Source organism: Gopherus flavomarginatus, chromosome 2 (assembly GCF_025201925.1).
Source record: "Gopherus flavomarginatus isolate rGopFla2 chromosome 2, rGopFla2.mat.asm, whole genome shotgun sequence".
Classification (NCBI taxonomy): Eukaryota; Metazoa; Chordata; order Testudines; family Testudinidae; genus Gopherus; species Gopherus flavomarginatus.
Window position 1 is genome coordinate 222,006,046 of NC_066618.1, and position 15,991 is coordinate 222,022,036.

General features: G+C 41.4%; 1 protein-coding gene across 4 annotated transcripts in view; it reads right to left on the reverse strand.

Annotated features, from left to right (window-relative positions):
• B4GALT6 (beta-1,4-galactosyltransferase 6) overlaps nucleotides 1-15,991 on the reverse strand; it is a 57,107-nt gene that overhangs the window by 20,153 nt on the left and 20,963 nt on the right. For 3 of the 4 annotated variants that reach the window (XM_050942027.1, XM_050942030.1, XM_050942028.1), the window contains exons 2-3: nucleotides 2,048-2,164; nucleotides 1,469-1,582 (exon numbers count right to left, since the gene is read on the reverse strand). In XM_050942027.1, the coding sequence (XP_050797984.1) occupies nucleotides 1,469-1,582; nucleotides 2,048-2,164 (231 nt within the window). Of the gene's footprint in view, nucleotides 1-1,468; nucleotides 1,583-2,047; nucleotides 2,184-15,991 lie in introns of all 4 variants that reach the window. The other variant, XM_050942029.1, reaches the window with a different exon arrangement.

Sequence of the window (15,991 nt, forward strand, 5' to 3'; positions counted from 1 at the left end):
GTAGGGTAGGGGGGGCGGAGGGCTCTCTGCCCGCTGCCAGCACCTGCAAGCCCCACCCCCGCAGCTCTGATTGGGCAGGAGGAAGCCTGTGCAGCACACAGAGACCCCCTCCGCCTCTGTTTCTAGGGGCCGCCAGTACAGCACTGCAGGTTCCTGCCGACAGGCAGGAGCACCACCGGGAGCTGTCACAGGAAGCGCCGCCATGCCAGCCCCAGCACTTTGGCAGTGATGGCGAGTGGTCCTTTTATCGGGACAAAGGGAATTCCAACCGACGTGCAGTCGGGACGCGGGACAAATGTTAAAATCAGGACTGTCCCGATAATATCGGGACATCTGGTCACACACTAGACCCAGATAACACTGCCACTTCTACCACTCCAGCAGAAATTCAAGCATGACCTGGGATGAAATGGGATCAGACTAACAACCACAACTGTTGCCCACCTCAACTAATGTCTTCTTTTTTCCCCCAAAGGGACAGTTATTACAATCTTTTATACCATCTCAGAGACCATCAAACAAGAGGAGGTTTCCTTCTAAAAATTCTCTTTAGGTAAAGGGAAAGGGAACAAAGGGTGCTGTTAAAATGAAAACTTTATTTAAAAGTTTGTTTTAAAAATGCTTTAACTGTTTTTTTCTTTATCTTTAAATAAAGGTTAAAAGGATTTTTAATGGTATGTTTGCCATCGTACTAAGCAGGCAGAAGTCTCTGTATACCAAACCCTGAACCTTGTTTAACGCTGTTCAGTGTTGGACAGTGACTGGATTATGTTAACAGCTTTGGCCCCTTTATTCCAGCTAAATAAATACAACAGAATGTAGGCTAAGATTTTAATCTAATGCTAAAAGATTTTGAGTGTACATACACATGAGAAACTAAATAAGGTTGCATAAGCAAATTTTGTTGCTTTTTAATTTCTAAGTACTTCACTTTGAAACCTTAATCTTCTCAACTTTTCATAGGAATTATTTTCATTTTTTTTCACATTTTATGAAACTGTTGCCTGCTCAGTTATAACAAGATTTAGGACTTTTGTACTTTCTGAAGCACTCACTTTGCTATCTTATGCAGCTTCACAAGTGTTGGTGCAATTCTGATTAACTGATGAAAATATAGGCAACTTGTTTTTGTCGTCTCATTCAATTTTCCACCAAGAATATCCTCACCTCCAAAAATTCTAGCTAACAATTCTCCAAAGCCTCTAATTCAAGAAAGCAGAAGCACTCTAACTGTAGGTGTTGAATACTGTCTTAATTGTAGCACAAATGCCAGAATGCATTACACAGAAGAAAATGCGTATCAAAACATTAGGTATTAGTCAGAATATTGGGCCAAATTTTGCTAAGCATTATTACATATGTTCAAGTGAGTTTTATTCAAGAATTCTGGTTAACAGTTTGCCTTCTGGTTTAACAGAATCAGATGCAATAGATAAGGATCTAAATTAGGGTGAGATTATAAACTTACTCATGTAAGGCAGCTTTTCTGGACAAGCCTGGTAAGGAGAATATGTGAAATTTTCTGGAAGATACATTGTTGTTTGAGCAAGGTAGTCACTGGAATTGTTGCCTTCAGGATAATCTTAAAGAAAAAAAAACAAAACAGTTTATTCTTGTAAAAAGGAAAGTTTCCCAAAGACTTCTCATCAATATATCACTACACTGGCGGTGGAGGGGAATTGTTCTGCATCTTATCCTGACATCACTGCATAAACTTTATGTTTGCTGCAAGTTCCGACGGTGAAGATAAAAACATTCTCTGAACCTTTATCAAGTTGATCCTCATGAATTCTAATCTATTTACCTCAGCTCTTGATAAACCTATTTCTTAAAGAAGATTTAACTTCAGTTTCACAAGTGACTTTGTAAAGAGTAACCACTCTTCCCTTCCCTATTACTCCTCAAAGTTGGGAAAGTATTGGGGGAGGAGGGGAAAATGAAGGGTGCTTAGATCTAGGTTTCTGTAAACTATGTATAAACAAGCTATGTCATTGTCATGAAGAAACAGTCCACTTTTTTTTAATAATTAAATAGGAAACATTCTTACCTGTGCCATTCACAGTAGCATTTTTATTAGTGTACAATCTGATCAGATGTCCTATTGTTTTCACGTTTTCTCTCAACATTATGCCTCGAGCTTGCACCATAAAGAGATAGGTGTTTGCTGTTAAACACAAAAGTGACTATTTCATATTGAACTTAATTCAATAATATTTCATTTTATTTTGTATTTACCAATGTATAATGTCATCAAATCAATACTGAACAGAGTTCAAGGTTAGCCCTCAAAAACCTATTAGACCAAGAGTAGGATCCACAGAGTAAAACCTAAAAATATTTAAGATAAAAATCAAGATAAAGACAAGAGGAAAAATATTAATTCATATTCCTAGACCTAACCGAAAGGCTAAAAATATAAAGTTAAGTTTCAATTACTATTGATTAACACAGTTGCATTTTCCTCCACCCTGCAAAAAACCTATTAAGATACAGCATTAAAAATCTATTTACCCCTAGTAAGTTATATATATTTTAGAGGAGAGAGAGAAATATTTTTAGAAGAGAAATAAATGTAACCCACAAAAGCATCTGTTTCCTACTTCTTGACTGTTTGTAAGGGTATGCTAAGATTTACCTCTGTTCATTCACCACCAGGTGGAAGTATTAAACAGCAGCTATGCCATTTTACAATTATAGAACACCAATCATTGAAAAATCTCAAATTACAGTAGAATCCTGTTTACTGGATCCTCCATTATCTGGCTCTTCATATTAATCAAGGAACCAGCACACACAGGTTCAGAAGTGAGTGATCTCCTGGGTCTCCAAATAGTGCTGCAGCCTCGCACTTTCCCATTCTTCAGGATTATCTGAACTTTTGATTATTCGATCTGGCTCCGGTCCCAATTAGATCAGCTAAACAGGGTTCTGCTGTACTAAAAGTCAGTTTCGCTGTGAAGTAGTTATTAGAGACATTCCAAGTTGGTAAACTCAGGTACAGAAAATTTAACTGATTCACACAAGACGACAGCACATCAGTAACAGAACCAAGAATCCTGCTCTCATATCAGTAATCAAAGCCATATACACAGAGCTCATATAATACTTATCTTTGGCCTGAATAGAAAAGCAAGAAGGACACACAAATCTGAAAGATAAAATGTTCTGTTGCCTTCTAAATAGGCATAAGCCTAAACTCGATCCATACGACTTCAGTAATCTACAAGTAGATGGACAAATCCCTTTTGAAAATCAATTTTCATACCCGGTAGCAAAGTAGATCATCTGTCTTTTCATATACGCCAAGCATGCAAAGACTCATGCTTTTGAAAAATGTCTCTACTGACTACTTACAGCATAGCAACATAGTATCACTAATAAGGAGCCCCCCATAAAAGCTTTTGAACATTGTTTCCTAACCTATGGCCCGCAGAACACTTTCTGGTCCACAGAAAGCTGGCTGATCACGTGGCACTGACTCATATTTCCAGCTGTTAAACTGCATTAAAAACAGCTAAAAATCCATTTTCAAAGCAAACCAATTGAGAATTCTGTCCATATTATTCACATCATATGAATTTGTTGGTAGAGGTGATGATGGGCAGTACACAAATACCAAACCCATCATCTCCTTTATATCAAACAAGCACCATCAGAGGAGGGAAGCGCTTTGAAAAATCTTGCCTTTATAACATTCACCACTTTCAGGGGCCTCTCCCCTCAGATTAGAAAGCATAACCGAGCATCTTGACCATTGATACATAGATTGATTTCCATCCATCCATCTACAAGGATTTTATTTTTCCGTGACTGAAAGCTAAATTTCATATTTCCTTCTTTCCTGGTTGGACATTTCAATGTCATTTTACTATAAAACTGTTCAGTCCTCTTTGACATCTGCATGTACTAAGTATAACAAACTTTAAGACAATGTGTGTTTATTGACTGATCAATACAGGAACCAGGTGGCAAAAGGCAAGAGGCCACAAGCACTTTATAACTGATTTAAAACATACATCTTCATGTGTCTTAATGCAGTGGTTATTTAAAATTATTGATTGCTATTTTGACCATATGATTCCACCAAAACAAGCAAAACAACATACAACATTTTCTCTTCTTCCTTTTTGCTGTAAGCCTGATTTCTTTTCTCTGTTGCTCTGTACTCCATACTCAAAAATTAAACCTCCAGACCCTGAGAGGAAGAAAGAAAATCCTTTGTCATATACCTTCAAATATACAGAACAACAAGGTGATTAATTTTCCCTTAAGAGTGAAAATCCTGTGATGATGGTAAGCAATTGAAGGAACATGTCCATTTAATAAAATGATCAGTAATGCATACTGCATTAGAAAGCAAGGAAGATAGAGGTCAATGCCATATAATCAGTGTTTTTTGTCACTTATTTTGTTTTGGGGTTTGTTTGTTTCATTTTATAATTTAATAAAGAGGGGATCAGATGCCTACAAGTCACCTGCAATGCAAACCCAAAATTTAAGGCTACATCCGCATAAAAGGAAGAATAAAAAATAAAAGTTTGGCTAGTTGAGAAAAAGAACATCCTAACAAAACCAGGTGGGATTTTGAATCCCTCTTCATTAGGGGGTCAAGTTATGAAGGCCTGCACAGCAGAGCTAGCAGGATTTTTGACATTTTTCCGCCCCCAATCAGAAAGCGTTAGGTCATCAAAACCAAAACTGCTAATAGAAAAGAGTTTCTATAAATTTCCCATTTTGACTTCTAAACAAAAGGAGGTCATTTTGAGAAGTCAAAATTACTATTGTTTCAAATTTTAGAGTTAATTTACATTAGAAAAGTGTTTAAAAGCATCAAAATCCAAATGAAATGTTTTGATGAACCCATTTAAAAAAAAATGAAAAATTTTTAGATTGACCTTTCATCCAAATTCAGGATACGATTTATTTTTTTTAAAATCTATACATCCCATGGGATAAGAAAACCATTTGCCATTTGGTTCTCTCTGAAAGAATAAAGAAGGGTTCAACACTACAGAAGCATAAATTTGATCTATTATTTGTATTTGTATAAATTTGTATTACTGAAACCTAGCAGAATGATTCACAAAATTGGATGTTAAAATCAATGCTTACAACCTATTTAGGAAGGATCAAGTAGGCAAAAGGGTAAGGTCAGTGGCACTTTATGTCAAAAATTGCCTTACCTGTTTCCGAGTCACTGATAATTCAAAATGCTTATGAACATAAGAATGACCCTATCTTCTGACAGTGGCCAATGCCAGATGCTTCAAAGAGAATGAACAGAACAGGGTAATTATCAAGTGGATCCATCCCCTCTCATCCAGTCCCAGCTTCTGGCAGTCAGAAGTTTAGGGACACCTAGAGGACGGGTTGCATCCCTGACCATCTTGGCTAACAGCCATTGATGGAACTATCCTCCATGAAGTTATCTAATTCTTTTTTGAACCCATTTATGCTTTTGGCCTTCACTACATCCCCTGGGAATGAATTCCATAGGCTGACTGTGTGTTGTATGAAGTACTTCCGTTTGTTTGTTTTAAAACTGCCTATGAATTTCATTGGGTAATCCTTGGTTCTTGTCTTAAGAGAAGCTGTAAACAACACTTCCTTATTCATTTTCTCCACATCTGGCATTGACCACTGTCAGAACAGAGGATACTGGGCTAGATGGGCCACTGGTCTGAACTGGTATGGTTCAATAGCTCCACAGACAAAGCATAAAACGGGGTATTATTTCGTGTCTACTACAGACCACCAAATGACACTAGGGAAAAGGAAGACCACCTCCTTACGCACCTACCTATAATATTTAAGACAAAAACTGTGTAATCATGGGGGGCTTCAATTTGAGTGACATTTGCTAGAGCTCTCACACTGCCAGAACTAAAACATCCTGGGACTTTCTAAACATTACAGATGATACTATCCTAACTCAAAAAGTGTAGCAACAAGATGGAATTCTTTATTAGACCTTGTTCCTAACAGATAAAGAGGAACTGATCACAGAACTAAAAAATAAATGGCAGCTTAAGTACAAGTAATCAAGTTTTGATCATATTTATAATGTGCAAGCCCAATAAAGCCCAGACATGTAGGCTAGGTCTACACTCGGGGGGGGGAGTCAACCTAAGATACGCAACTTCAGCTATGCAAATAATGTAGCTGCAGTCAGTGTATCTTAGGTCAATTTACCTGGCCGTGAGGATGGCAACAAGTCAACCGCTGCCCCTTTGATTCCGCTTCTGCCTCTCACGGCAGTGGAGTTCCAGAGTCGATGGCAGAGCAATCGGGGATCGATCTTATCACGTCTACGCTAGACGTGATAAAATCAATCCCCAATAGATCGATCACTACCCGTACACATACCCTTAGTGTTTTATAGGGCCATTTCATAAAGCAGAAAACAATTTTGAGCCAAATCTGCTAGGAGGAAGAATTTAATCAGAAAAATGTGAATGATAATTGGAAGTCATTTAAGAACACCTTACGAGATGCCCCAAAAGCCACAATGCCATAACTGAGGAAGATGGCCTTGCTGGTTAAAAAACTGACCTGGTACAGAGGGAAAGTGAAGGCAGCTATACATTTTTAAAAAATATATAATAAATGGAAGAAAGGATAACTTGATAGTAATGAATATAAATCAGAACCTAGAAATTGTAAAAGAAAAAAAAGATAAAGGAAACAAAGGGACATAAAGAGGAATCCATGGCCAGCTGAGTTAAGGACAATAATATATTTTAAAAAATCCTTCTTAAGAACAAAAAGAATCTTGACAATGGTACTGGTCCATTTCTAGATGGAAATGGTAGAATTATCAATAATAATGCAGAAAAGGTAAAACTATTAAAATAAATATTTCTGTTCCGCATGGGGAGGAGAGGAACAGAGGCTACAACCTCAATACATGGTGATAACACTCATTCCATTCCACTCCACTAGTATCTCTAAAAGACTACAAACGGAAGATGCTAAAGTATTTTCAAATCACCAGGTACAAATAACTTGCATCCCAAAGTTTTCAAAAAACTAGCGGAAGAGCTCACTGGACTGTTAATGTTGATTTGGAGCACTGGAGAAGTTCCAGAAGGCTGGAACAAAGCTAGCGTTGTGCCAATATTTAAAAAGGGGTAAATGGGATGACTCAGGTAATTATAAACCTGACACTGATGTCTGGCAAGATAATGGAGCGGCTGATACAAGATACAATTAAAAAAATTAAAAGAAGGTAATGCAATTAATGAAAATCAACATAGGTTTATGAAAACTAGATCTTGCCAAATTAACTTGATATATTTTTTGAGATTTCAAGTTTGGCTGATAAAGTTCTGTAAGGTATTTGACATTGTATCACAAAACATTTTGATTAAAAACAGTAGCATATATCCCCATAAAAACTTAAAAACAAAAAACAAAACATAAGTAGAGAGTGTTATCCCACTCCCAACCCCCAAACAGGAGGGTTAGTGGACTGCCTTTAGGTTGGCTCTTGTTTGGCATGGGTCACCATACCAGGTGTCATAGTGCCACCAGCACCGTTCTCAGGGTCATAGGGCATGCAAGCCTTCCCATTGTATTGAGATTTAGTCCATGGGGAAGGTTTCAGAATCACTAGTCACATTGAGAAGTTTTAGCCTCAAGTTTTGGGAGTTCCCATCCATTCTCACACTGAAGGTCTGAGACTAAAGAGTGAGAATCAGATTCTCACCAGGAGCATGTTTGAAGTTATGGTTACTCTACCTCTAATATTCTTTAAAATACCAAGGAATACTACTTTAAGTGGTCAGCTTTGAAATAGCACTTTCGTATTCCACCTGTTCAAACTGGTGCTTTTCCTGCTAGCTTCTCTCCTTTGTCTGAAGCTTTTGTATCTAGCCTTTCAGGTAATCTCCAGAGACTATTAATTCCCTGATCTTGTATTTAAAAGATTTTCCAGTTGATGAAAACTTTTCCCTAAGAAACCAATGTAAAAATCAATTACACGAAATAATAATTCAATGACAACTCTTTACCCTTAAGCAAGTAACTTGTTTTTAAATCAGTTTTCCCTCAGGGGTCAGTCCCTCAAGGTTAAAATGAATGTTTTAAAAACATGACTCCTATAATAAAACGTTTATTTTTCTGGTAAACATGGGATGAGATTACACTAGAAGAATCTCAGAGCAGTTCTTTCAAAGCCCCACCATATTCCCAATCTGCCCGTCTTTCTCTTCATGATCATATGGCTCCTTCCTTGGATACCTTCATATATTCCAACACTACAAGCTACAAATAATGTAATGTACTTTGGTTTTTGAATTCCTCGCTTTGGATATAAAGTGGGAGGAACCAAGCTAACTCTCCCACAAGACGTGTTATGGAACTCAGTAGTGGACTGTTTTGAGCACTATAACAAGAACTGGCCTAATCTGATGACAGTTTGTGAACAAAATCGTCAACAAATAGATGGCACTGTCACAGCCAAAGTTCTCAACATTGGGCTTAAGAGAAATGTTGAACACATGCCGAGTACCCTGAAGCCTATTTCTGCAGCCTTGAACAAAATGCAGGAAAAATGGCTGACTGTTGAAATTTGGAAGGAACTGAGTGAGATCTTAAAAAAGAGAAATATGCAATGACAGAGTTAAATTGCAAGCATTAAAAAAACGAATGGGACAAGCACTATCTTAAGCTCATTTTCTTGTAAATAGTCTCAATATACTCAGTACTACGGACAAACCTTAACTGCTGAAGAAGAGGAGTTGGCTATGACATGGACATCCAGCCATAATGCCAACTATAATAAACTTCAGAGCTAAGGGTGAAGCATTCAAGAAATGTATGTTTGCTGATGATGTTTTAAAGAAAGTCACACCAGTGAACTGGTGGAAGTCACTTAAGCACTTGAATTCAGACTCTGTTGAAGTGATAATCTCACTTTTAACAGCAGTAGCTTCTTCTGCTGGTGTAGAAAGAATATTTTCTTCCTTTGGACTAATTCATTCCAAACTGAGAAATCGTTTGAGACCTGAAAAAGCAGGAAAGCTTGTTTTTCTTTTCCAGATTATGAACAAACAGGAAAATGAAGATGAAGACAACTGAGTTAGCTGCAGAAGCCAGTATTTTAAGTTGGCTGACATAATCAATTTAATTTTTTTTAAATATTTCATTTAACTATTTTAGTTAACAATTTTAACAAAAACAAACCTGACTTTAAAAAAACTTGAATGTTTAAATTCAAAAATTCATATGCTTGTTTTGTTAAAATATTATATATGTTTGCTGTTGAAGAAAAAAATCCAGAATACTTAACGTTGTTGTTTTAGTTAAATAAAACAATTTAAATGTCTGTCTGGTGATGTTCTCCTCCTAATACAGCATGGCAAGAAAATCCTCCAAATATTAATGATTAACCTGTTGAATTGCAGATAGTTCACCTCCCAGTGACTTCATAAATATCTGCTTCAATTACCTTTGGTAAATGAAATAACCAAACAATCATTCATTTTCTGATATAGCTGTAAAACTAATCTGAAAAATTTTCAAAATAAATCACTTAAAAATGTGTAATGTGTACCTTCTAAAAATTAAACCTACATCTGAGTTATGAAGAATATGTATTAAGGTTAACACAACCAACGAGAATGCACTTTTATGTAGAAATCCATGATTCAATTGTGTCTTCCTGACTAAGATTAAATCAAATCCACCATGTCATGCGGTATTTTAAAAATAAATTCATTAGTCTTTGTGAAGCACTCAGAATTACAGTGATGAGAACCATAGAAAAGCTCATAAAGGAAATTCTATAATCAAAGCAGTAAATACCGGTAATGCACGAAGCCACATGATGAACAATGTGGATAAAACAGAGATATTGCATATCCGCTCAGTGAGCGCTGTCCCTTTTGAGCACTGAATGAGGTAGCGATCCCGCGGAAAAAAATCCATGTAATAACCCATATGCAGAAGAGGCCAAATTAAGATGGCAAAGGCAACCTTCATTTTGGCATTTCCTAATTTTTGAGTGCTTGACTTATAACCTTAATGTTCTTTTAATTTTGTTTCTTGTGGATAATATAAATAAAATACTATTGAAGTACACCTTTACCGTGATATAACGCGACCCGATATGACACAGGTTTGCATACAACATGGTAAAGCAGAGCTCCGGTAGATCAGCATGTCAGCTCTCAACTGAGGTGCTCTGCTTCCCAGCCAGTGAGTGTGAGGAGGATGGGGAAAGGGCGCCCCCCCCGTACTCACCTGCGGCAGGGAGCTGGTGGAGTGGAGCGGGCTGGGCTAGGCTGGTCTGCTTCCGCCACTGCTGGGAGCGTGGGACCTTTCCCCAACCTCCCACCCCCCCAAGCAACATGGCTGGGGCTGGGGCAAGGAAAGCGGAGCGGGCTGGGGCCACAGCGCTTCGCTTCCCTCCACAGGTGAGTATGAGGGGCGTCCTTTCCCCAACCTCCCCGCACACACTGGCAGCGGAAAGCAGAGCGCTGCAGCTGGGAGCTGGTAGAGTGGAGCGGGCTTGGGCCAGGCTGCTCCGCTTCCCGCCACTGCCAGTGAGCTCCTGTCAGGGGGTGGGGTCCTGGGGGTGATTAGGGATGGGGGTCTCTGGAGGGGGCAGTCAGGGGACAAGGAGCAGGGGGGCTAAAGCAAGTTCGATATAATGCGGTCTCACCTACAGCGCAGTAAGATTTTTTGGCTCTGGAGGACCACATTATATCAGGATAGAGGTGTATTATGTATTTAGCAGACAAATGCTATATCAATATCGCTCCCTTAGTAGGATGTCTCCTGGAGCTTGATTTATCTTAATGAAAATAAATGGTAATTATTTCCGTCTATTGGGAATAGTAGCATTAGCACAAAACGTTTATTAAAAAGAAAGCAGTAGTTTAACCAGTTTTTAAATTCTTAGTGCTGGTCTTTTGGTAAATCAGTTGCCCTAGCAAAAATTAAGAGACATGTTTTCCAGGGCATACTAGGAGTAATGAGACAGGCAGGAAGGAAGAGAGAAGACTGTTTTCAAAGAAAGGTGTAGTACAAATTTGGGGTGAATTATATTCCCAAATTGGTTTTGCCAATGTAAAAATGTCACTTTTCCCCTCCATAAGTAGAAAATTGATAATGCTTTTTCATTGCTGACAACTCTTACAATTTTATCATAAGTCAAGCAAAATTTGGCATTTTTCTTAAACCCTAGCTTTTGGAAGCAAGAGATTAGATGAAAGCTGCGATTTCTGAACAAAGTAGAGCTTTTAGTCTTCATGGTAATTGAGAAAAGCTTGAAAACATAACCAATTGCTCTCTACAGGCTCAGAAATCTGAAGACAAATGAAAAGAACCCAAAATTTATTTTTAAAGAAATATCATGAGTGTTTAGGGCCTTCCTTTTTTTTGTGTGCTTTGGTTTGGCAATACTACTGTTTGCCTATGTAACTGCTCAGTGGTGTGGCCCAGTAACTTCAAAGTGTTTTTATATGTACATAGTGGCAACAATGATGACTCTTGGAATTTTAAAGAAACATACTGGAAATAATTTACACTGCTGAAATAAGATTATGGTAGCACTCCACTGACATGGTGCAGACATTTTAGAGCTACTATTATCTCCACTGTAGCAAGCAAGATTTGATTTCAGAAGTTAAACACTTTTTTAAAGGTTCAAAAGACACTTTTTCATCTCCATCAACAGCTAACTTATAAACTTGCTGAATCTACATCAATTCACGTGAGATTTGATACCTGATCCTCAATTAAGTGAGAATATTTTGCCAATTCTTGGGTGGTAGCAAAGTAAGAAATTTCATTTGTGGAAATCGTCAATGACTTTTTGGAAAAACAAAAATTTTTGATTTCTTTCTCTCTCCTAAATTTCAAGTAGTGCTTTTGAATAGTTTTAGAAAAGCTGGATGCTGTAAGCTTTCAAGTTGTGTGCTATGAACACTTGGACTTCTGCATTTGGATGCATTCTTTGTAAGCTTTATATGCACTTCCACATGCTATTCTGCTGCTTCGAAACCCAGTGGAGGTTCCTAGAAAACTAGTAAGTAGAAATGACAAGATTATCAGAAGTTAAGAAATCTACAAATACAGTTTTGAAAACAATTTTGGTACAACAGTAAAATCAAAATCAGAAGCAGGAAGCATGCCAAATAATCAGTGGGGACGCTGGATGATTGAGGTTCTAATGCAGTACTCAAGGAAGATAAGGCAACTGAGAAGCTAAATGAACTCTTTGCATTAGTCTTCACTGCAGAAGATGTGAGAGATTCCCACCCGAGACATTTTTAGGTGACAAATCTGAGGAAACGTCCAAGATTGAGGTGTCACAGTAGAGAAGGTTTAGGAACAAATTGATAAATTAAACAGTAATAAGTCACCAGAACCAGATGGTATTCAAGAGTTCTGAAGGAACTCCAACGTGAAATTGTAGAACTACCAACTGTAGTATATAATCTATCCTTTAAATCAGCTTCTGTACCAGATGACTAGAGAGTAGCCAATGTGACAATTTTTTTAAAAGGCTCCAGAGATGATCCTACCAAATAAAAACCATTACACCTAACTTCAGTACCAGGCAAATTGGTTGAAACTATAGCAAAGAACAGGATTACCAGGTACACACAAACACAATTTACTGGGGAAGAGCCAACACGGCTTTTGTAAAGAGAAATCATTCCTCAACTATCTATTAGAATTCCTTGAGCCCGGCATGTTTGTGTGTGGGTGGGTGATACAGGAGGTGTCATGGTACAATTCCCCACTCTGAACCTTAGCGTCCAAAAGATGGGGTACCAGCATGAATTCCTCTAAGCTCAATTACCAGCTTAGTACTTGTAGTGCTGCCACCAAACAGGAATTGCAGGGCCTGGTACACTCTGGTCCCCCCAAAACCTTGCCCAGGGACCCCCAAGACCCAGTCCCTCTGGATCTTAACACAAGGAAAGTAAACCCTTTCCCTCACCGTTGCCTCTCCCAGGCTTCCCCTCCCTGGGTTACCCTGGAAGATTACTGTGATTCAAACTCCTTGAATCTTAAAACAGAGAGGAAAATTCACCTTCCCTCCTCCTTCTCTCTCCCCCTCCCAGACTCTCCCGAGAGAGAAAAAGACAGTTACTCACCTCTGAAACTGTTGTTCTTCGAGATGTGTTGCTCATATCCATTCCAGTTAGGCATGCGCGTGCCACGTGTGCACGTTCATCGGAAGATTTTTACCCTAGCGACTCCGGTGGGTTGGCAGGTCGTCCCCTGGAGTGGCGCCGCTATGGCGCCTGATATATACCCCTGCCGGCCCGTCCGCTCCTCAGTTCCTTCTTGCCGACTACTCCGACAGTGGGGAAGGAGGGCGGGTGTGGAATGGATATGAGCAACACATCTTGAACAACAGTGACAAAGGTGAGTAACTGTCTTTTCTTCTTCGAGTAATTGCTCATATCCATCCAGTTAGGCGATTCCCAAGCCTTACCTAGGCGGTGGGGTCGGAGAGAGATGTCGCAGAGTGCAACATGGCGGAGCCGAAGGCTGCGTCATCCCTAGATTGCTGAACCAGGGCCTAATGGGAAGCAAAGGTATGGACAGAAGACCAGGTTGCTGCCCGGCATATTTCCTGAATGGGCACGTGAGCAAGAAAAGCAGTCGATGAGGCTTGAGCCCTGGTGGAGTGCGCAGTCACGTGGCCCGGGGGGGCGTGTGCCAATTCATAACAGGCGCGGATGCAGGACGTTACCCACGAAGAAATCCTCTGGGAGGAGACGGGTAACCCCTTGACATGTTCTGCCACCGCAACAAAGAGTTGGGGGGTTTTGCGGAATGGCTTAGTTCGCTCTATGTAAAAGGCGAGCGCCCTACGGACGTCCAGTGAGTGTAGCTGCTGCTCCCTGCGAGTTGAATGGGGTTTTGGGAAGACGACAGGTAGGAAGATCTCCTGGTTAACATGGAAAACCGATACCACCTTGGGAAGGAAGGCTGGGTGCGGTCTCAGTTGCACCTTGTCCCTATGGAACACGGTATACGGGGGATCTACCATAAGGGCCCGATGCTCCGAGACTCATCTCACTGATGTGATGGCCACCAGGAAAGCGGTCTTCCATGAGAGGCAGAGAAGGGAGCAAGTCGCTAATGGTTCAAATGGAGGGGACATGAGCTGGGTCAGAACCAGGTTAAGGTCCCAGGTAGGGGCAGGGCAGCGAACCTGGGGGTAGAGACGCTCTAAGCCCTTAAGGAATCTAGTCACCATAGGGTGAGAGAACACCGAGCGGCCATCCCCCCCTGGGTGAAAGGTGGAGATGGCTGCCAGGTGAACCCGGAGAGATGATATCGCCAGGCCCTGTTGTTTGAGAGACCAGATGTAGTCCAAGATTTGAGCAATGGAGACCTCGGTGGGAAGGAAACTCCGTTCCACGCACCAGCAGGTGTAGCGCTTCCATTTGGCCGAATACGTCGCTCTAGCGGAAGGCTTCCTGCTGCCCAGGAGCACCTGCCGCACTGGGGTAGAGCAACAGAGCTCAGACCAGGTCAGCCACTCAGGAGCCACGCCGTGAGGTGGAGCGATTGAAGGTCTGGGTAACGGAGCTTGCCATGGTTCTGAGTGATCAAGTCCACATGAAGGGGCAGCGGGACAGGGTCGGCTATGGAAAGGTCCAGCAGCATGGAGTACCAGTGCTGCCGAGGCCACGCTGGAGCTATCATGATCAAGCGGGCCCTGTCTCTGTGCACCTTCAATAGGACCTTGTGGATGAGCGGAAACGGTGGAAAGGCATAGAGCAGGTGCGTCGTCCACGGAACAAGGAAGGCGTCCTCCACCGAACCTGGTGAGAGGCTTTGAAAGGAACAGAACATCTGGCATTTCCTGTTCCCGCGGGATGCAAAGAGGTCCATTCGGGGAAACGCCCACCTCTGGAAGAGCGAAAGAGCAATGTCCGGGCGAAGGGACCATTTGTGGGACAGGAAGGACCTGTTGAGATGATCCGCCAGCACGTTCCGGACCCCTGGGAGAAAGGACGCGATGAGGTGAATAGAATGGGTTATACAGAAGTCCCAGAGTTGTAAGATCTCTTGACACATGGGGGAGGATCTCGTGCCGCCCTGCTTGTTTATATAATACATGGTCGTCATATTGTCGGTGAACACCGAGACACAACGGCCCTGCAGATGGTGACGGAACGTCTGACAAGCAAGGCGGACTGCTCTCAACTCCCAGACATTGATGTGGTGGGCTAGTTCACGAGGTGACCACAGGCCTTGGGTTTGCAAGAGCCCGAGGTGAGCCCCCCAACCCAGGGAGGAGGCATCTGTTGTCAGGGACACCGAGGGTTGGGGTGGATGGAATGGGAGCCCCGCACACATCACGGAAGGGTCCAGCCACCACTGGAGGGAGTCCAAGACGCCCTGTGGAATTGTGACAATCGTGTCGATTGGATCTCTGGTCGGACAGTATTGTGCGTCGAGCCAGGACTGGAGGGGTCTTAGGCGGAGCCTCGCATAGTTCGTTACGAACGTGCAGGCCGCCATGTGGCCCAGGAGGGTAAGGCAGGTGCGCACCGAGGTTAGGGGCGCTGCTTGCAGTCTCCGTATGATGGCTGCCAACGTTTGGAACTTCGAGGGAGGCAGAGAGGCTGTGGCAAGAGTGGAGTCCAGGGTGGCACCGATAAACTCTATCCTCTGTGTGGGGATCAGCGTTGATTTCTCCACATTGATCAGTAGACCTAGGCTTACGAACAAGTTCGTGACAATGCAGATGTGCCTGAGGACTTGCGCCTCGGAAGTCCCCCGGATAAGCCAGTCGTCCAGGTAGGGGAATACGTGTATATGACTGCGGCGAAGGTGGGCGACGACTACAGCCATACACTTGGTGAACACTCTTGGGGCTGTAGATAGGCCGAACCGGAGGACCGCGAATTGGAAATGTTGCCGGTTGATCACAAACCAGAGGAACCTCCTGTGGGGTTGTCATAACCTAGTCCCAGATTTGGACCTTAGCGTCCAAAATATGGGGGTTAGC